This window comes from Carlito syrichta, unplaced genomic scaffold (genome assembly GCF_000164805.1).
Source record: "Carlito syrichta isolate Samal-C Ts95f unplaced genomic scaffold, Tarsius_syrichta-2.0.1 Scaffold126566, whole genome shotgun sequence".
Taxonomy (NCBI): domain Eukaryota; kingdom Metazoa; phylum Chordata; class Mammalia; order Primates; family Tarsiidae; genus Carlito; species Carlito syrichta.
Window position 1 is genome coordinate 81854 of NW_007070662.1, and position 22925 is coordinate 104778.

Consider the following 22925-nt stretch of genomic DNA (forward strand, 5'->3'; position numbering starts at 1 on the left):
TCACCTCAGCCTCCCAAAGGCGCGGGATTACAGGCTGAGCCACCGAGCCCGGCTCATCCAACTACTTTAAACCACACTAGTGTTTCCATTTTCTCGGCGTAAGCAACTCCCACCACCTACCGCCTGTGCCATTTAACACTTAATCATTTTCTAGTTTTTCATGCATGCTAGTCTTATCTCTCTATTTTGAGGCACTTTGAAAGCAGTGACCATATCTTACCTTTGAATTCCCTATGATACCCAGTGGAGTCCGATACAGGGTAAATACTCTTGGAATATTTGTGGATGGGACGATGGCTCCATGGACTAATGTCATTAGGAAAGGTCCTTCAGTTTACACCTTAGTTGCTTAAGATAACTTAATAATTTGTAAAGAATCCTAACAAATGCTAGCTTTGTCTACCAAAAAGCATTTCTCTTTGGATATTCAAGTCATGTATTTAAAACCGCTCTGACACTAGCATGAAACTTGGTCTAACGTTCATTTATAGTACCCACCTGAAGTCCAGAGAGAGCACTTCTTGACTTAGAGATAAATTACCTGAAATTTTTCTTGCACCTCGGGGAGGGGAACTGGGTTGCTCATTAGGTCACTGAGGCCGGCATTTGGATTATGAGGAATTAGCTTGTACTGTCCTCCTTCTCTCTTCAGATCCAAGCCAAATATGTCCGAGAGAAGGTCACTTTCCTCTGTCAGTTCCTTTAGGTCTGTCAGATCTTCAGAGGGCAGGGCAGTGTCCATGGGTTTCCTCTCTCCTTCCTCTCCATCGCCTCTCACCTCATCCTGAGTGGGGTCTGGCATGTTGGCTAAGAGTTCTGCGACTTTGATCTTTTTAGCACCTTCTACCAGGCTTCCCCCCAGCAGCAGGCTGCAAATGATGCGGAAGAAGCCTCTGGAAACACTGGCCACAAAGTGCAGGAGGGTCATAAAAATACTCCAGTAGGACGAAAAGAAGGCTGTGACCATGTCCTTCATGGTCATTTTTTTCACTTTTTTCATCTGTTTCTTCAGGCTTTTTAGACTGAGCATCCGCATGAGGGTCAAGATATTGTACCTGAGAGCAAACAGCGCCGACTTCACTGTCAGGATGGAAAAGAAGCCCATTCTCGGTCCCTGCTCTTCGGGCCTCTCCTTCTCACTTTCTTCTTTATTCGCTGACCTCTCGTTCAAATCTGACTCTGAGATCTGAGCCGCCAACTGCATTTCAAATATGGTGTCCTCACAGAAGTTCACAAAGAGCTCCATCTTCTCTTTTTCCCCTCCCTCGTTGACCACATCAAATATGAACTGTCTTTTGGACTCCTTGACCTGAGGCTTCTCCCACTGAGTTCGGCTGGACTCACTGATTTCAAAATAAACCCTCTCAATGCGTTTGGCACTTCCCATGATTTCAATGCGGCCCAGAAAGGGCTGGAAATAATTCAGCACACTCTCTGCTAATTCTAGAAAGGTCTGCAGTCGGGTGTCATTGGGCATGTGCTCGGAAAGGTTTGTCAAAAGGACGGCGACATTGAAGCCGATGTCCTTTGCAGGTTCGTGGAATCGTTTAACAAACTCTTCATAGTCAAGGGTTTCATTTTCATCTGTTTCCGCGCAAGACAAAAGAAACTCAGTTTCGGACTGCGTATAGTGCTTGTGGCTCTCCATGGCTTTGTGGAAGTCCCTCTTGGAAATGACTCCCTTGCCATCGGGGTCATATTCTTTAAATGTATCAGAGGATGTCAGATCCTTTAGTTTTAAGAACATGTCAAAAAATTTGAGAATCATCTCTACGTTGTTGGAAGATTCCACAAGCATATCAACCATCTGTTTGCCAATTGTTCCATTGACAACATTACCTGGTGGTAAAGCAATTACATTTGTTTAAAACAAAGTTTCTCAACAAAACCAGTGTCTATAGAGAAAATAACAACATAGATCTTTTATAACATCTTAGTCAAGCATATCTCCTTGTTCATTTCGGGATATGTATGAATCTCAGGAAAAGATGGGTAATTATTTGTAAATGATAGTGAAGAAAGTTGTTACACAGACACATACAAAGTCTTATCTATGAAGTAAGTAGACTGACACACATTAAACCATTTTTACACAAAAGATGACATTGTTTTTCTCAAATTAATCAAAGCAGCAACATGTTTTAGATAAAGACAGTGGGACAAACAGCCAGAAACTGAAATTCAATCTTGTATTACTAATAAAAATGAATATTTTCACAGTCCTTCAGCATTGAAAAATCCTAGACAATACCTGATTTAATATTCATATGTCTGTAAGGCATATTCACATTTTATTAACCCTGACTTCACAAATGAGGTTGAACAAGGCTAAATTATCATGCCTACTGTGATATAATTATTAAAGGTTAATGTCAGGACGTCAGACCAGATTCTCTGATAGCAAATTATATGCTCTTTCCGATTTATAATGAAAAGCACTTTTCTACATTTCTTTGTGATCCAGAGTGCTTATAATTAGAAAATAGCAGATTACTGACAAGCTTGCGAAAATTAGATGTTATCCTGAACTACAGAGTAATAGAATGTGCTTATTCCTTGAACAGAATGTGCCATGTGACGTAACAACAGACAGTAGGAGAAAGGTCCCTGGCCAGAGGTCTGTAGAGTTTATCTGTAAAGCAGTAAACGCCGTGGGTTAAAAGTACTGGGTGTGGATCCAAGTTCCATGAGTTCAGGCAGCCAAACAACCTGGGAAGGTTTCTTAGCCTCTCTGACCCTCAGTTACCTTATTTGAAAAAGGGAGAAAATGACATGATCAAACTCATAAGTTTATTATTAGGATGAATAAGTACTTAATCCAGTATCTGGCACATTATAAGAGGTTCGTTGTAAGTTATTGCTGCTGAAGCTATTCTCGTTGCTGTTATTATTTAAACCCGGTCATGGTAAATGGATCCTGTGCTTGGACGGTATAAAGTGGCTCCTATTGAGCCAACTATGGGGATTTTAAGTAGCTTTAAAGTCTTAGCACGAGGCATAACAACTGCCTCGGTCAATCACAGTGGAGTTAAGCAATGTATAGTGAACCAAGAAGCAGAGAGAAAGACAGACAGACAGAGGCAGACAGAGGCACAGAAAATGGGAAAGATTTAAGAAAAAATAGTTGGTATCATAATAACAAACATTTCCTAGTTGCTTTGGTTATATTTACAGGATTTCACTGAACTCTCACATCAATCTATATTATCTCCGGTTTTTAGGGTCACGTCTCCAGGAAGTGGGGAAGACAGGACTTGAACCCTGGGGCAGATTTCTGAGCCTAAGCACCTAACCACTACATTTACTGCCTGTTACAGAAAAGAAATGCAATAGCAGGGAAAGATAAGTTTAGAAGAAAAAAGTGAGAGAGTAAAAACAGGCTGTGGTGGGAAGAACAAGACTGCCACTGACAGCTGCCCTGGGGGGCTGAGGCTCTCCCTACAGCAATCTTGTTTTCAGTCCTGCCAGGACTTTAAGGAGCCACAGGAGTGACTAAGAGATCTTCTCAAAGCAGTAGTTTACACAGTTGGAGTTTATCCAAATGTCTGCAATCTCCAGTGATTATAGACAGACAGAATCTTTATATACTATCAAGTCTGGAGAGATGATTTTTAAGGATATCACTATGAAATAAAAAGTGTTGTTATAAAAGTACTGCTGTTTTCATTTCCTAGATATGTCAACTGAGATATGCAGGATTTTTCTTTTTAAAAATCCTAACTTGAGAAAAAGTGTAACGAAGCCAGCAATGGATCCAATATATCCATCTCATCCTAGTGTTATTTCATTCCTTGTTACATGCTGACTCCATAAGCAAGCACACATTGATCCTTTAAATAAAAGAATAAAGGGAATTTGAAAGTGTAAGTCAAAGCTACCTTCCAACATAGACAGCAACATGACCACCATATCCTTCTGCAGATCCATTAATTCTTTTAATAATTCGATTTGACTGGAATCCTGAAAATATTAACAAATTGCATTTGAGATAATATGAGAAAACCATGCAGCAAAACATCCTACTTATTCTCACAAAAAGCATTAAGCACTTTGAAGCATTCTAGAACTAAAGGAAGGCCAAATATTAAAAACAGAAATATTTCAGAATTAAAGGGTATTTGTTATTGATTTCAACTCATGTTCATTAAAGTACTTGTATGGACTACAAACATTTCTAACGAGAATCTAGAAGAACAATAGAAGCTATGAATTCTCAAACGCCAGGCAAGACTCAGGTGCGTCTGCACATTTGACATCTATCTTGACTTGAAATGCCCACATTTTTTCTTCTTTGTAACTTTTTTACATAAAGTTATCTATTATGTAAAAATCTTATTCTATAAAAATAAAGGCATATAAGTGACATACGAGATAAACTTATACAAACCTCACCAAAAATGTACACAAGCATTACTTATACTAATACAGCACTGCGCCATGTATCTTATTCACCAGTTTCACTAAGCTTTTCAATATTCCTCTGGTTAAAATTTTGGTTTTTTGCTTTTGATTTTTTTTTATCATGAAAACAATTCTATTACATAGACACGTTGTGTCTAAACATCACTATGCCTAGATCTGGTGCCCGGAAACATGGGTCATAGTATATTTATAGAACAACCTTATATCTCATTACATTTTCTTTTTATTTAAACTATTTTTTCAGAGTTGGGTCTCAGTGTTGCCCAGGCTGGAGTGCAGTGGCATGACTGTGGCTCACTGCAGCCTTGACCTCCCAAGTAGCTGAGACTACAGGCACACACCTCCACTCCTGTCTAATGTTTTAATTTTTTTGTTGTTGTTGTTGGAGACAAGGTCTTGCTATGTTGCCTAGCCTATTCTCAAGCAATCTCCCATCTCGGCCTCCCAAAATGCTAGGAGTATAGGCAAGAGCCACCTCGCTCAGCCAAAGTATCCTTTTAAAAAATAAATGAGCCGGGCTCGGTGGCTCAGCCTGTCATCCCGCGCCTTGGGAGGCTGAGGTGAGTGGATTGCCTGAGCCCGCGGGTTCGAGACCCGCCTGGGCAGCGAGACCTCATCTCTACAATAAATCAAAAAATCAGCCAGGCGTGGTAGCGCATGCCTGTAATTCCGGCTACTTGGAAGGCTGAGGCGGAAGGATCGCTGGAGCCCAGCAGGTCGAGGCTGCAGTGGCCGGGAGCGGCCACTGCACTCCAGTCTGGGCGACAGAGTGAGACTCCGACTCAAAAAATAAAATAAAATAAAAACTCAAGGCTGCCAAAAAATGTACTGTTCCAGACATCACCTGAGGATACGGTCTCTGTCTCCCAGTCTCTGGTGAAGGTTAGAATCCTAACTTTCATAACTGCCAGCCAGCACACACAGCTGGCCTAATCACATTTATAACCAATGAAAACTTGGTAACTTTTCACTCCCCTGACTTTGATGAGCCCCTGCTTACCCCTCTCTAACCTGGTATTCTATCTCCCTTTAGAATGCCCAGTCATCTCTGTACAAATCAAAGCTCAGTTCAGTTCTCGCTGGACTCTCTGCCCTGTTGCCATAGTAGTACTGACTAAAATCTGTTTTCACCACTTTAGTATGGAGCTTTGTTCACCTTTGACAACTCACTCCTGCTTGTAGGCCAGGAGGCAGATTTGAGCATCCTTACTTTACTGTAAAGGAAACAAGGCCTCAGGGGAGAAGGAACTGGCCCATACGCATGGGGCAAGTAAACCAGGGGATCGAAAACCAGGGGAGCGAAATGGCAGTATTCTGTCTTTAAATCTAACATTCTTTCTTCTACCTGACTACCTGGGCAAATAACCAAGCGCTGACAGGTATGCCAGATATCAGAATATACCATTAAGATTCATTGCATCAAAGGGACGCATTTACTTCAGATTTATACAAAGAACTTTTCTATTTATGTGTCTTTTAATTTAAAATGAAATAGGTACAGTTCATGAGAAAACAACATGCTGATGTTTTCAATAGGCATTCTCAAGTTAACATTAAAACATGGTGGAAAATCTGTTTATTCTTTATTTGCCTGTTTTTAATAGCTATTATTTTCTCTGACTTTCACAATGTTAAATTTCCTGGTAATGGGTAAACATCAACCTACTGAGAACAGCTGCTTGTTTATGACCCTATAACAAAATGGCCTCCCTTTAACAAGAGATGTGTAACAGGTCACAAATCCCATTTCAATTATTGATAAGGGGGAGGAAAATTCCAGCAAGCAATTACCAGAAAGTGCATCTATGAGGATCGTGAAATGTACAATGCTAGAGGTCTCCACTGTTTCATTTCTCTATTACATTCAATTTCTTAACACCCTCTATTCTCAAATTTGAATAATGACTGTCATCTAGTCTCAGCCTGCATAAAGTTTTTTCATTTAAAACTTTTTAAAAATGTAGAGTAAAACATATGATAAAGTGATCCAAACATAGAATGTTCACATATAAGAAGGTATGTTTAATTTGTAGATGGCGACAGTCTCCAGTTTGTCCTTTAGGACTGTGGAAGGTAATTGATTTACCTGCGACAGCTTCATCTGCATGTGGGCAAATACGTGAAGAAAGCCCACCACGGCATCCCACAGCCGGCTGTGTGCCAAACTTTGCTGATTTCCAGTGCAAGGACCCTGGAGCATAAACAGACAAAGAGCAGTTACTGCTGATCTATTATTTGCCAGAATGAACTGTGCAATAACTGGGGAAAAATTAACTCAGTGTTGATGTATCTTATTGCAGCATGTTATCTAAAAAGATAGTAATGCAAAGTGAAAGAAAGACATGCAGTCTCGATAATTGTACCCTTAAGAGATAAGCATGTTCTTCTTTGAAATGTTTTTTAAAAATCCCCCAAAAATATTTCTCAAGGATTTTGATATTCTGTGAATCATTCTGTTTTTGTCTGGCTTTGATCTCTTCTATGTAGAGGAAGTGATAGGATCCAGGTGTTTTGGCTATTGAGTCAAATCCATCACTAGTCACTATCCTGTATTGAAAAGAATCTGAGAATATGCATAAGAGGAGAGGTGACCACCTCTTATCCCTAAACAGTAATCTGAACAAAGATTCACATGAAGAAAAAAAATCCTCTTTGACATTTTTCTAATTTTACAGCTGTTTTAGAGATGACATTTATAAAAGATTAACGCTTGATTATCAATTTCATGAACCTAGAATTTAAGGCAATTTGGAACTTGCTAAAATAATTAATTGCGAGGCCATGAGGCTGAGATGTCTCTAGTGTCTCAGGTTCATGCATAAACAAACCAAAAGCCAACTCAGTGTAAACTTAAGTTTAACCAACCAAGAACCACCAACTGACTTCTGGCTAGAGACTTTACTAGTCAGGAACTGCCAACTAACTAGGGACTTTCCACCTTAAGCAATCAAAATTTTTTTTTGTTTTCCTCCCACACACACCTTACAAAAGCTTCTCCCCGTCCTGTTCCCTTGATGGAGTACTAAGTCACCTGTGTACCTGTGTACTGGTACTGATTCATGAACAGTTGAATGCTCAAATAAACTCGTTACAATTTGAATACACTCAAGTTTATCTTTTAACAAACTTAATTTTGCTCTCTTAGCTTACATTCTTTTTTTTTTTTTTTTTTTTTTTAGAAAGCAGGATTTATTGAGAGGACAGAAAAGCTCCCACAGTGGGAGGGGGCCTGGAGGGGTTACCCCAGCTTATACTTCTAAAGTGATCTTTATCTGGCTCTAGAGAATGTGTTGTAACACGCAGAATGTCTTGATAGGCTATTTCTACTTTTACTTTCCAAGGAAAAATTCTACAATCATTTTGTTTTCTCAACACATGCCCATCAATCATGAAAATAAGTAACAGGAATTTTACTTAGAAAGTCCATAAAATGTCGTTCAGCACTTCTAATTCATTCATTCCTTTAGACAACTGATTCATAAGTTTAAATTAGAGGACACATTAAGTCATTTCAGATTTTGCTCTAGAAATAAGTGATTAGAAGAGATGATCCGATTGAAGATACTAACAAAATGTTGAACTAGAGCTTTGTCCTACCTCAACTTCTTTGGAGGCTCTAAACCTAAGAGTAAGACAGTAAGTAAGTACCCAGTACTTACATATTACCAAAGCAAGGTGCTAGACTCAATACCTGCAAAAAGGGTGACTAAAAGTAGATCTTACCACCCTAAGGACATAAAGAGGCTAAAGTTGAAAAGGGAGAGAGCTCTGCATGTTGAACATCTTCACCTACCAACCCTACTGCCCTGGGAAAACAGAGGGGCTACTTCTGCATCCCCTTTCACCAAGTAAGCGAGGAGGCTTTAGCTGGGCTCGGTGGCTCAGCCTGTAATCCTGTGCTTTGGGAGGCCGAGGTGAGTGGATTGCCTGAGCCCGTGGGTTCGAGGCCTGCCTGGGCAACTTAGAGAGACCTCATCTCTACAATAAATTAAAAAAATCAGCCAGGCGTGGTAGCGCGTGCCTGTAATCCTAGCTACTCGGAAGGCTGGGGCGGAAAGATCGCCGGAGCCCAGCAGGTCGAGGCTGCGGTGGCCAGGAGCGGCCACTGCACTCCAGTCTGGGCGACAGAGAGAGACAATAACTCAAGAACCAAAAAAAACAAAAAAACAAAAAAGAAAAAGAGAGGAGGCTTCAGGAGAAACAGCTTGTCAGTTTGGCTTCTGTCTCCTGAAGTTTGACAGTATAAGTCTAGTATTACAAAGTGTGATAGCATGTGACAAGGAAGACACGTGTTTCCTATATGGGCTACTCAGGAAGGGGTCACTCTGCCACATCTGAAATCTTGCCCAACAAGACTGTGTGAAATGGTAGTACAATCCCAAGGTAGGCTGGGCTCAGTGGCTCAGCCTGTAATCCCAGCACTTTGGGAGACCGAGGCAAGACCTGCCCGGGCAACTTGGTAAGACTACGTCTATACAATAAAATAAAATTTTAAAAAATTAGCTGGGTGTGGTAGTATGCGCCTGTAGTTTCAGCTACTTGGGAGGCTGAGGCAGAAGGATCGCTGGAGCCCAGCAGGTCAACGCTGGGGTGGCCATGAGCATGCCACTGCACTCCAGCCTGAGCGATGGAGTGCAACTCCAGCTCAAAAATAAATAAATTAATAAAACTGAAAGAAAACAATAATTCCAAGGTGGACGGGGGTGACCAAGATGCACAAAGTCTATGGAAACAATTTTAAACTGGGTGGGAACAGAGTCATTTCCAGGCACTGGAACAGTAAAAGGGCCAAGCTCCCTCCTTAGAGAAAGAATACAACGTGCCACACCAAAGGGCCAGCTCCATGGTGCAAAGGGCCAGCACCATGGTGGGATTACATGTGCCCTGGAGGAGACCTTTCCCTCTTGTATTCCTCCTCCCTCCTACAGTTTCAACCCTGAGAAAGCTTGAAGCGATCTAGGAGGGGAAGGAGAAAGAGAAGAACATTGAGGGGAGAAAGTAGAAAAGCCCAGATTGGACTCTTTCCCAAACGGGACTTCGTTTAGATGGGACTCCTTGCCTCTATCCCATCCCAAGGCTTTCCAACACAAAACCAGGCCCAAGGGTGAGAGGAGATTTTAAGTTGGATAAAAGTTAATTCTACTATTACTGAAATGAGCCTATTCTTGTGACAATAACTGCAGGGCTTTTATTTATCTGAGAGAGGGTAGTACACAAGATTCATCCAAGAAGTGGTAAAGAAATGGTCCACAGAGCAAGTCCGAAGGGACAGTTGTGAGAAGGAATCAGGCTATTTTAATCTGTAGGTTATCAAATTCAGCTCATTCAGTGTTACCAGATGTAGTAGTTTTAAAGCTTTCTTCGTGCCTGGTTGTAGTCCCATCTGGCTATGATAACTCTGGTCCCTGAAAAATGGATCTTTAGGATTTCATTGAAGTCCAGCATTGGCTGGTGCTCCATGGTGCAAATATCAGGGAGAGGGAAAAGCACAGAAGGACGCAAGGTAGATACTAGAATGTCATTTCAAAGAAAATAAACTTACTTTTTTTAAAGTCAGAAATTATTTTCTTCATGTGATAGTTAGGATTTTAATCAAAAGTTAAAGTGTTATAAAGGGGTAAGATTTTCTACAACCCCTAGGGACTAAGCATTGTTTTGACAACCCTTTCATAAGGGAGTTGCTAAGCCCGGCCTGAAGTGTCCATTTTCCTTCTAAACCAGAAGCACACAGAATGAACTCTCCAAGACTTGCTCGACCTTAGGCCACTGCCTTCTGAGAAACGTAAACTAATCTGAAGGGAACATCTGCATAGTTTCTTGCTTTGCTTTCCTCTTTCTCGTTATGTGTGTGTCTGTACCTTGTAAGATCTTTGCCAGAAGGCAGGATGGTCTTACTTTCAGATGGACCTGTGTCAGGGTCAGACAACGCTTTGTCTTTTCTCACCAATTACCTCATGGTCTTAACTCCTGGAACCTCAAAAATACAACATCCTCTTACTCAAACAATTCTTGTTCCCCTTTATTAAAATTGGCATTGCGGCCGGGCATGGTGGCTCATGCCTGAAATCCCAGCACTTTGGGAGACTAAGGTGGGAAAAATCACTTGAGCTCAGGAGTTCGAGACCAGACCACCAACAAAATGAGACCTCGTCTCTATAAAAATAAAAATAAAAATAAATTAGTTGGGCGTGGCGGCACACTCCTGTAATCTCAGCTACTCAGGAGGCTGAGGTGAGAGGATCACCTGAGCCTAGGACGTTGAGGCTGTGGTGACCTGTGATCATGCCACTGAACTCTAGCTTGGGTCTCTGATGACATGAGACTGGACTCAAAAACAAAAACAAACAAACAAATCTAGCATTGCAATCTTATAGGTAATTCCCTTTATATCAATGGTTTTGGATTTCCCCCTTATATAATTCTCTATATTTAGCAAAAAATTGAATAAAAAACAACATGCAATGCTGTAATCTAAAAGGCAGTCCAAAAAAAAAAAAAAAAGGTATGAAGCTAATGATGACCTTTTATTCACAGTATCAATATTTATCAGTAAATATGTCACTAAGACAAGCTTTCCTAAAATGTATTTCACTAAATGCAAAGTGGTAATTTGGATTGGATCTTAGAATAAAAAAAAGGACATTAATGGAAAAATGGGTAAAATCAGAACAAAGCTTATAATTTGATTAGCAGGATGTGCCAATGTTAATTTCTTAGTTTTGACAAATGTACCATGGTTATATAAAATGTCAACATTAGGGAAATCTGGTTGAATCATATATAGAAGCACTCTTTACTATCTTTGCAACTTTTCTGAAAATCTACAATTACTCTAAAATATAATATATACTTATTAAAATATACTTCTGAAATGATTAAGTTACATAAAAATATGTCACATAAACAGGGAGTAACAAGATAAGTTAAAATAAACAAAGCACAGAAAGCCATGTGACTTTACCTGCTAGCCTTTGAACATTTAGAAATCGGTGTTCTATGACAACATCTAATAAAGAGTTTTAAATATATAGCAAGGGCTTAATGGATGCTTCTAGCTTTAGATACATTCAGGAATCTCACTTATTTTAGGAACCAAGAAATGCCTACTCTTGGCTGAAAAAGCATTTAAGTTTTATTTGGGATATATAAACAACTTTACTATTTCTACAAAATTCACTAGCTTGCAATGTCATCAATTTTTTTCCCTTCCTCCCTTCCTTCTTTCTTTTCTTTCCTTCTTGGGTAAGAGTCTCATGGCAGCCTGGACCTCCTGGGCTCAGGTAATCCTTCCATCTCAGCCTCGCAAGTAGCTGGGACTGTGCCCAGCTAATTTTTTGGTCTTTTTAGAGAGGCCAGGTCTCACTGTGTTGTCTAGCCTGGTCTTGAACTCCTAGGCTCAAGCAATCTTCCCATCTTGGTCTCCCAAAAGACAGGGATTATACATGTGACACTGCGCCTGGCCCACTCTTATTATTTAATCGGAACGGCACACATGAGCATTATTGTGCTGACCTCATTCTAGACATGGATACAAATACTAAAGCAATAATGGAAGCCAGGGGAGATAAGGAAACAGGAAATATGAGTAGGCTAAAACTGTCTTAAGCTTTCACTTTTATATGATTTGAAAGAAAATTAGATTATCCAGTGTGATTTTTCCATCCTGAAATACTGAAATATGTTTCCCCTTCCACCAAGGGAGAAAATTATACAAAAAAATGAGAGCTTCCCAAGGTACTAAACACAGAAGAGACAGCCTGGAGGAGGTCCTCCTAACTCAGCATCACTTACCCTTGGCTGGCTTCACCTGGCCATGAGTCATTCATTCACTCAAACACCTGTAACTATTCCAGGCTCTGGGGGATACAGTCTGCCTTTTTTTTTTTTTTTAAATTTAACTTTTCTTCTCTCCACAAGCTTATGTTTAGTCTAACAAAACAAACTATAAGTTTCTTCCTCTGGTTTTACCCTTAGCACAAGGCATATCAAACGTAGGTAATATTGGCCACTGAGACAAAAGAAAGAAAAGAAAGATGACTGGTCTTCAATGAAAGAGCAAACTTTTGCTGGTTGAAAAACCCAGACTTTTAAAAAACCTTTAAAAAAATCTGAGTTTAAACCTAAAGAGAATATTAAATACATCACTGTTTAAAAGAGGAATATTCTTCATAGTATTTAGAATGTTATCTATAACACGTACGTACACGTAATAATGAGGTTTTAGAAGACTATTCTCTTTCTTATTAATTTTCTAAGAAACTTCTTCTTCAGTTTGATTGGAATACAATCAAGCAGCTTAGTGTTCCGCCTTTTCTCCTTCCCTTTCTCTCTCCTTTCCTTACTTAATATTTATTGGGTGCTTAATATATGTATATACCAAGCACTGGAGGTACAATAATGCTAACATCATAGTTCATGCCTCTAAGGAGTTAATGATGTCTCAATCTGCACTTACATTCCATGTAAATTCACATCTCAACCCAATTTTTCATTGTGGTAATTGGTTAGAAATGCTGAAAGGGTCAGTAGGAGACATGGAAAGTACCTTAGGCATGTTGCATTTTGCTCATTTTTCTTTTTCTTTCTTGAAATAGCAGAAATGCGTAACTGTTTACCTGAATATACTCTGTAAGAGTGTTAAAGACTTGTTTTGCTACTTGAATAGCTTTGGAGAAATTCCGTTGTCCTTGTTCATCGATAACATCTTTTCCAGAGTAATACCAATAGAAGTCACTAATTGATTCCTGAAAATAGAGAGGATATTATTAAGTCACATTATAAAGTTATCACTGACTATCCGATCTTAAACTCTATACTAGACAAGTATTCGAAAGAATAGATATGGTGACAAACAAAAAAATCTGTGAAGCAAATACCAATCTTCAATGATTTTCCTAAACACACAGTGTGGCAACCACCTACTTAGATATAAATAACAACTGAAGAGAAGACAAGGAGCACAAGGAGTCTTAAAAATTACTTTTTGTCTCTGATGATCTTGAACTTCACAAAGGAATCATTATGACTAATACATATTCGTTCACGGAGCAAAGTTAGACATTTGCTATGTAAGCACAGAAATTAGACAAATAATGAACAACATCTTTTGGGTTACAGATGTCTGGCTCCTTTGTCTCCAAAAAAGCCAATAATATTTCATCAGTGAGAACTCCATAATGTCCCTTGTTCTTGTAGCTGCCCCTGAAGAAACTGGTTCGACTGCCTGTAAATACTAAAAAGTGTAAATATTTAAATGTAATGCAATTTAATTTTCCAAATAAAGTGTTTTTGACAGAATTTACATTTTGAAGAAAATTTAGTTAGCTAAATGAATAGTATGATTTAGTTCAGCATGTGAACTATATTTGGATTTTGAGATATTTAAAAAATCATGGACATGCTTTCAACAATACTTGCTTTCACCTACTCAGAGATTAAAGAAAAAATGGAAAGTTTGAATTTACAGTTTTTAAAATACTCTGCCCGGCCTCTCTTATAAATAAAATGAAGATGATAAAAGCCGTATAGGGCTCTTATTATTTAAGAGGTCTACGTCTTCAATTCAGCTTGATAAATATGTTAAATATTACTCCAATATCAGAGAGGTTTTTAAGCAATGATGTATTAAGCGGAATTTTAAAATGTATGCAAATACTAGGCCAGTTGAAAAAAGCAAACCTTAGGCTATCAAATTTTCTTTCCTATTCCTACGAATGTTTCAAATATTCTTCCTCATTTTTTTCTGTCAGCTGCAGAAGGAGCAGAGTATATAAGTGCTTTATAAAATAAAAATGAATTTAAAATCTCATCAAGCTAAAAAACAGAGGGAAAAAAAAATCCCCACTTATAAAAAGACAAAAAAATGAGTCAAGCAGGAGCCAGGACCAGCAGCAGAGAGAACAGTGGCAGTTTTGCTGAAAGACTGTGATCAGAGACAAAATTCTATCTAGTCACAAACATCAAAACATGTCAGTTTAACAACTCTGCCATATTATTTCAACTTACCAGCCCTTTTAATTTGTTACTAATGTGGAAGACAACGCACCTGCACTCTCAGTAGGTAGTCTACCGTGGAGATGATTATGTTGACAGTTGTATTATTGCCAGTCTGAGTTCTCAGATAATTTTGAAAGTCTATGTAAGATCAAAAAATGTTATTAAAGCTTATTGAAAAGTTTAAAAAGAGTTATTCTAATAACTTCAAAAGCAAATGATGTTTTCTATAGTAAAAATAATTGTAGCTAATGGTAGTGTTTTATCTGAGTTTCAGTATGACTGTCATTTATCTTTTCCATAAACAGGCGAGTGATCACCCCAAAAACACATCTAGTTGCTTCACAGAATATCAGTATTCAATTGATATCCTAAAACATTGCTAACATCTGTTTCCTTATTCCTAGTTCTAGAGCTCTGGGCATGTGAATGACTGAAAAGGGTTGCCATCTTGGAGGATATTTATTTATTCAGTGATCATTTGTTCCTCAGTACCGTGCAGACTGTTGAAGAAGCAAAGATAAAATTTAGAGTTCCTGCCTTCACGGATCCACAAAACTAGTGGAGAGCAAGATATATAAATAACTGATGAACATACATTACGTTGAGTAACACAATGAAGCATGTATATTTCCCCAAGGTAAAGTGGTACAAAATATAGTTCTATATGACTCTATAGATATCTACCTAATCTATATATTTTTTTTGCCTATCACCTGTCTTCTCTAACATAAGAAAAATTGCTAAGACTCAAGAGAAATGGCTACCCAAGGACTCTGGAAGCAGCAAAGCAATATATGAAATGTCACTGTGCCCAATGCAGAGTAATGCTCAAGAACTTGTTGACTCCAGACAAGATGCATAATTGGAAGTAATAGACTCCTGTCACTACTGGCTTGAAAACATTTACTTCTTGCTACCATCTGATGGTCTAGTGGTTCACAAACCTGAGTTGTGTCCCTCACAAAGTAGTTGCAGAAATCGGAAGAGGTCACAGGTGAACTCATCATCCTGCAGAACCTTTTCTCCTGCGGGAAGTCCAGAGGGATCACACATTACCAACCACCCCAGCCTGCCCCTCCCTTTCTAGCCCCACCCTAATACAACTTGCATGTTGATCTAGCATTGTTCAGAACCAAAAACAGTCACATTTCATAGCCACTTTTCTATCTGAAGCTCATAAGAGCATGCGCTTGGCAGATAGATGTACTTTTTCTTTGTAAGAAAAGAACATTTCAATTTTAAAACTTAGATTTCTCTCTGTTAAAAGTAGCAGCATGGGTTTGGCAACATTTTACAAATAACCTAAAGGTTTAAATATTTCTTTTTCCTTTCTTTTTTTGGAAAGATATGTATAGAAATGATCTCTGCATCTATTCAAATGTTAAATTGCTTTTTACCCAGAGTTTGATCAAATGATTCAAGCAAAGCATTCATATATCCATAAAACAGGGCCAAGAGTTTCTATTATTTAAAAAAATTACGGTTTTTGTGAAAACTGTAAATCACTAGAACATGTTTATTAACTTGTTTTAATTAACTCACTCATCAGCTTGTCTACTGACAAAAAGAAAAAAAGGAAAAAAGAAAGACATCTGAAATCTGGACTACAGACAAAATTGGTTGGAGCATTACTTCCAGGGAAGGAGAAACTGGCAAACAAACTTAATTTTAAATATCAAACCAAAAGAAAGACTTTGGTGGTTCATGCTGTGAGAGTTAAACCTAACAAAGAAAGGTGATAAAAGGACATTCCCTAGTCATAGAAGCAACTCTGTATCATCAAACACAAAACAAAATTTGTTGGGCAAGGATGAAGTCTCAAAAAGGGCACAGTTTATCTATACTTCAACTTAAATGTACCTTGATCACAAGTGACTTTGAAAACAAAAACACAAGGAAAGAAACAAACACAAAACAGCACCACACAAATGAAAGTTGATTTTTGAAACATTAAAGTGTCTGTGGAAAAAAAATGTTCAACATTATAAACGTCCGCTCCAGAATGTCAATTTGTTTAGAAAGCAAAATGACGGAAAAAAAAAAAAAAATGTGGCCAGTTAATGAATGATTGTACTTATGTAGTTTTTAAAAACAATAACTTTTCACAGACTGGAAATACTTTGGGCTGAGAAAGAAAACTATGCAATGATCATGTGTTTTCTTTAACTAAAATTATGAATGATCATGAAAGAGAGCTGATGGACTTACCAGTCCGCAGTCTGTGACTTTCAAAGTGAGAGGCTTCATATAATGGTAGGGTTAGGAAGCAAAACCATTTTGAAAACTAATATAAACATTTTAAAAAGTACATAAAATCACTGTACTCGTTTCCCTGTTAGCCCGCAAGATATGAAATTTGGTGGCCAAGCTAAAATCACCAAGTATACAAATCAGACGTTGTGGCAAGTTTAAGTATTAAAGGCACATTGTTTTGGATCTCCGTACATGGCTGATAAGTCCATTCCTCAGTGTTTAAGTTAATGACAAAATAGGAACGAAAGGGAGAACAACAGTTCAGGCTAACTAACCAAATTCTCCATCAATGATACTTGGTATTATTTTTTGCATCATTTTAATCAGAAGAGTCTTTAAAATGATATTGAAAATATAATGAGCTAGTTATATAGACTTATTGATTCTTTCCCTGTGATCACATCTACAATGATTTTTTTTTCAAAAAATCAAATCAATAAACCATGTACATACTTTCAATATTCATATATTCATGTGGAATAAATAACCCTTACTAGAAAGTATTCAGAAAAGTTAACACTGAAATAAATATTATATCGTCTACCCGTGTGCCTAAAAGTTGTCTAAATAATGTATAACGATTGCTCACATAACGTTTTAATTATTGTTGGCATGCATAATATTTTGACTGTATACCAAAACACAAACAAGTAACTTCACTCACGTAAGGACACACCACACAGCAGAACACTGGGGAAGGGGAGGGAGGAAAGCAAGAGGGGAATGGGTCTAGCCTTCATTTACCATCAGTTGATCCCAGGTGTAAACTGAGGTGCTATTGCTTCACGAACACACTCTATCTGATTAAAATGCTGCCATTGCCCATGCTGCGAATAAGTGGTACAGTCACAGAGATGGATGATGGCTTTATGTCTGCCGAAGGTACAGGATCAAAAGTCTGTTTTGTGATGTATGCAAAACAAATTCTATTGCAAGATGGAAACTAAGATGAATAACAAATAAAATGGAGCAACGTGTAGTTGAAAGTGCTCTTACATTTAAAATAGTATTTTTACATTTAAAATGGTATTTGTAATTGCTGCATGAGGGCTCGATGTTACATGGTGAAGGGTATCCCTTTGGCCTCATTTTTATAAGAGGCCTATGATTTCTAATACTGTAATAAAGGGAGAGTTACTTCAGTATCATTGCTACTGATGAGTTTGTTCTTTGCCCTTAGTTTTCGCCATCTATAAAGTGAGGATAACATGGGCCCTGTTTATGTCACAGGCTCTTCATAACCTGTAATAACTATTATAAATTGTGAAAGGATTAATATGCTTGGTACAGTGGCAATAACATGAAATAAAGATGGAAACAGCATGCCCAACTGATATATTTGAGTGTATTTATTAATTGTATTTATATTTTCTGGAAGTCATCTTAATTCAAATGGACCATGGTGTTCTCAAAATTGTACATTTTCAGTTGGGAATAATCTAAATGACTATTTATTCAAGCTAAAAGTGAAACAATAAGTCTTTTATTTCTTTCTATCTATCTATCTATCTATCTATCTATCTATCTATCTATCTATCTACCTACCTACCTACCTACCTATCTACCTACCTTACCTACCTATCTACCTATCAATTTATTTTAGAGACAGGTTCTTGCTCTGCTGCCCAGGCTGGAGTGGTGCAGTCTCGACTTCCTAGGCTCAAGTGATTCTCCCACCTCAGCCTCCAGAGTAGCTGATACTACAGGCTACCACATCCAGCTGGTTCCTATTTTAGGACTGTGACTTCTAATAAGGTTAATATACTTTTAAAGGCTGTACTACTTAAATTGGTTTAGTCAATTAATAGAAAAGCACACAAGGGTCTGCTAAAGTTGAATAAAACAACTTTGCATGTGTATATGTCTTGTAGTTACTTAGAATGTCCATGGATATAGCTTGAAGTTTTCAGCCTGTTCTCCAAAGCTTAGTTTGTTAATAAATTATTAACAATATCATTGTTAATTTTTAAAAATAATAAATATTTAATGAAATAAATAAAAAGACTACCTAGCATGTATTTTAAAATAATTGAATTAGGATAGACTCTACAACACTAAAATTCCCATTCTTGTAAGGTCTTGTCATATCAATATCTACAACAGAAAGATAAAAGGGTGAGTATTGGAGCACAGAACTAGCCACATCAAATAATCTATTGTTAAATGTTACTCAAAAGCACCTCACTACCATGGAGGAAATTATTCCAATTACTGATCTTGAGAGGACTTAAATATCTATTTTACATAATGCCAAAACTGAAAATTAATGCTAAAGAAATTTTAAATGGAGAAAAGTCAGGTATTGCATTCCACGTAGGTAGTTTTAATACTGCTGTTTAAATGGCTTAAATATAACTTCTTCAATTATATTACAAGTCAACTATCAAAAAATAAATAAGAATGGATTTATATTTAACAGTCATTACAAGGTGCTAGATATGTTATCTCAACATTTCATTTCAGGTTTATTATAATTCTGTAAATTAGCAAAATGTCATTCCAATTTGTGCTTCAAAAACAACTAAAAAATTATGTAACTCAACCACTGTCATACAGCTGTTGATTGGTAAAAGGGAATTATTTCAGTGAACGTCACTAAACATTCACTAAGTGTCTCTTCTATGCTAGACACTTTATAAGGTGAACATAGTCTCTAACCTGAAGAATTTCATGGTCTAATAGAAGAGACAGGCAGTAGACAGAAAATTTCAGTACTATATGGTCTTCCTGAATTCAGAGACCATAGTTTCTCAATGCTTTAAAGTTAGCATCAGTAACTAATAAAATCTGACTAATAACTATTATACATACTGTATGTTATTTAAATTGTGAACTTGTATTTGTTTTCATTAATGTTAGAATGAAAGGAAAACCACTTCTAGATATATGACTTCATCAGTTCCCCATTCTGAGCCTTAGTTTCATAATTTTCATAAGGCTGTTGAGAGGACCAAACTGGTTTAAACAACTAAAAGGGCTTTGAAATCTACACAGCACAAAAAGAATAAATGTAGTTTCAATGCTATCCTGCCATAGGTCAAATGACCTAAATTTCTAAAATACAGAATTTCAGTAGGTTGTGGTATGACATTTATTTAATCTATAAATTCCACTGAGTGTATTTATTTAAATTTAGTTAACAACCTGACCGCAGTGTATACAATGCATTCCTAATTCAGACCCTAAAACAATAAAAATGACCACTATGTGAAATAAATTAGATCTGTCCCAAGAATAAGAAAATCAAAGTACATTCTGTTACTCAAACAAATAAAAATAGCCATGGAGGAAAAAAATCCCTTTGCTTTGAGATGTGATATGCAAATTGTTTTACAGCCAGAGCCTAAGCCTTTCAGCTGCTGTAACTATCACAGAAATCTTAGCGTTTTTTTGTCCATTCTATTCATCAGTATGATAACCAATCCAATTATTGTACTCCCTGATAAACAAGTGGATTCCTTTAACTGTTACTGTGAAAAGTCTACTCTGAGTATCGCAGCTCTTTTAGAATTTGTCTGGCAGGCTTTCCGGTCTTTACTGGAAGACCCCCTAACCCCATAAAAAAAGAAAAAAGAAAAAAAGAAAAGTCTACTCTGAAGAATTCCCTGCAATCTATCAGACATACCCCAGAGTTCCCCACTGCCATGCAGGAAATAATGCTGGTCATTATTTTTGGAGGACTTCACCTCTCTTTAGTATAGCAGCATTACTGAGAAATGAGAAATCGGTGCATTTTAATGTTAGAGGAGCCTATCAGAAGCACTGTTTGAATAAACTTAATTAATTCCAGGTGGATTATTTAACACTCCACACAATATCACTTAAGATTTAAATAACACTAACTTAAATAACACTATCACTTAAGTAATATGTAATGGCTCTTTATGGCCTCAGGAAAAAAAGTACAAATTTCTTGGCAGGCCAAAGAAGGGAAGGTCCTCAATGGCTTCCCATGTATCATCTTTCCATCCTCTAGTCTGATTGCTTCCCTTCACAACAGGTTAGTGACTGCTCTCTGCTATGCTTTGTGCCTTAAACTTTGTATACGCTCTTCTCTTCCCCTGGAATGTCTTTGCCTGCCTTATCCCCTGGAAGGACTCCACTTCAGGCTATATGTTCCTTCTGTTGGGATGCTTTCCCTCCACCCCTGCAGCTAATACTTCCACTGAATTCCTTCATACACATATAGCATAGGTTTGAATTTACTTGTTTATAAGTCTGTCTACACAATACTGGGCTCCGAGAACAACTTCCCATGCTAAAGACAGCAACCAGCGTCTCATAGCCACTCCAACTTAAATGAGTCTTTAAAGTTTTAAAACTGGGCAAGGATGTTAAGAAAACTGATTTGGTGCCATGAACCAACATCACAGGCTTTCCTTGAAGAGAAAGTTTACTCACAGGAATGCAGAAAAATGTAGGCAGAACATTAGACTATACTTGTGGAAGTATTTTGAAAATCTAGGAGGAGAGATAGCCAGCAAATAATTAAGCAATAAAAAACAGTAATAAAAAGAACAGTCAGTAGCTAAGAATCAATTTAATCCTTTTGCTTAATTAAATGTTAATCTTTGCTGCTTCAACTCCACATAAATTTGACGAGGTCACTCTAAATATATCAGTAAGACTCTAGTACAACACATTATCAGATAGAGATGGAAATTTGGAGAAGGTTAGTTGGTAGTTAATGTTTTAGATAAAATTTTTTAAAAAATCAAACAACTTCCAAGGAATCAGATCGACTTCAAAATTTCATCTTGCTTTTATGAAGTCTAGGACCATCACAAAATGACCAAAAATAAAATGCAACATCTTCTGCTATGTTCCAAGAATAATTTTGAAGAAAGAAAACTGTACTTTCAAGCTCATAATGATTTGGCAATGAGATCAATGGTTTTGGTGAAATAAATAAATTAAAAATCCAAGGATGGAATGAAATTTTAAATATTCATAGAGTTTTTTTGTTTTTAACTTCAGTATATCATAAAGAAAACACATATGAATACATGCTATACAGAGAGGACAACATTTAGCACATCATAAATCTACCATTGCTAAGGAATCTAGTTGCTAAAGAATTTTTTTTAACAAGTGGGATGTCCAGGCTTTTGTAGAAACCAGAACAATTTAGTAAAAAGGGTTAGGGATACCGGGAGGCTTACTTGATAATAACAGCAATAGAAAAACGACTTGAAATGATTAGTCTGAAATCTTTATATACAAACCTTAAAGGAACACGTGGTTCCTAATGGTATCTCAATATCAGATTACGAATAGCTTTTGTCATCGCAAAAAGTTCAAAAGTGATTTTGAATCTTAAACAGTTAAGTGCAAAAATTGGCAAGTGACTGGTGTCCTGGAAGGCAGCAAAGAACTGTAATAATTCACAGGGCCAAAATTCCCCTTTAAAGCAGTGCTGGACATGAAATAAGCGCCCAAAGATTATGAAAAGATGAGAAGGAAGTCATTTGGTTCATGGTATCTGTACATTAAACAGTGGTAGGTAGGCACAGCGCCTGCATTTGTCTTGGCCCTACCGCTTTGCTGTTGTCACCTAGAAAAAGTCATAAAACCCTTCTGTCCCTCTATCTCCTTATCTATACAGGGGGACACAAAAAAACCCAGAATTATCTTGGAGGGCAGGCTCCTTGTAGTACAGAATTACCCTGCTACATACGTGTTCTAGGAGCCCATTGGATCAGTGTTCCAGCTAGCACTGTTGTGAGAGGCTGTGGTCAGTTTCAGCGAAAATTTTTTTGGAGATTCTTTCAGCATGTTTGCCCATTTCATCATGGGTGGCTTAAGAGCACACTTGCCCACACCACACTGAATATTCAGTAGTTTTTGACCAAAAAACAGCATGGCCCCTGAGCCCTGCCTTTCCTATTCACCCAATCTCACCCCAAGTGACTGTTTGTTTCTCCAGATGAAAAAAGTCCTCAAAGAGAAATGTTTTGCTGATATGGAAAGAGGTGAAACAAAAAATGGCAGAAGCATTAAAAGGCATCAAAATCGATGAGTTAAAAAATGGTTTTGAGCAGTGGAAAAAGTGTCTAGGCAGGTATATTGCATCCAACAGAGGGTACTTTGAAGGTGATTGAAGTTTAAACATGTAGGAATAAACACACTTTTTATAAATAAATTCTGGTTTTTTGGGGTCCCCTCTCATAAATCAAGGTAATAGCTACCTCACTGTGGGTTGTGGATATCAAATAGTTCATGCATTTTTAAGCTTATATATTTGCCATGGCTAT

At 37.6% G+C, this 22925-nt stretch overlaps 1 protein-coding gene across 2 annotated transcripts in view; it reads right to left on the minus strand.

Moving 5' to 3' along the window:
• Window positions 1–22925, minus strand: part of LOC103250145 (ryanodine receptor 2-like) — a 108025-nt gene that overhangs the window by 40835 nt on the left and 44265 nt on the right. For both annotated transcript variants that reach the window (XM_021707877.1, XM_021707876.1), the window contains 6 exons: window positions 15363–15443; window positions 14468–14556; window positions 13038–13166; window positions 6509–6613; window positions 3879–3960; window positions 542–1839 (listed from right to left, as the gene is read on the minus strand). In XM_021707877.1, the coding sequence (XP_021563552.1) occupies window positions 542–1839; window positions 3879–3960; window positions 6509–6613; window positions 13038–13166; window positions 14468–14556; window positions 15363–15443 (1784 nt within the window). The remainder of the gene's footprint in view (window positions 1–541; window positions 1840–3878; window positions 3961–6508; window positions 6614–13037; window positions 13167–14467; window positions 14557–15362; window positions 15444–22925) is intronic.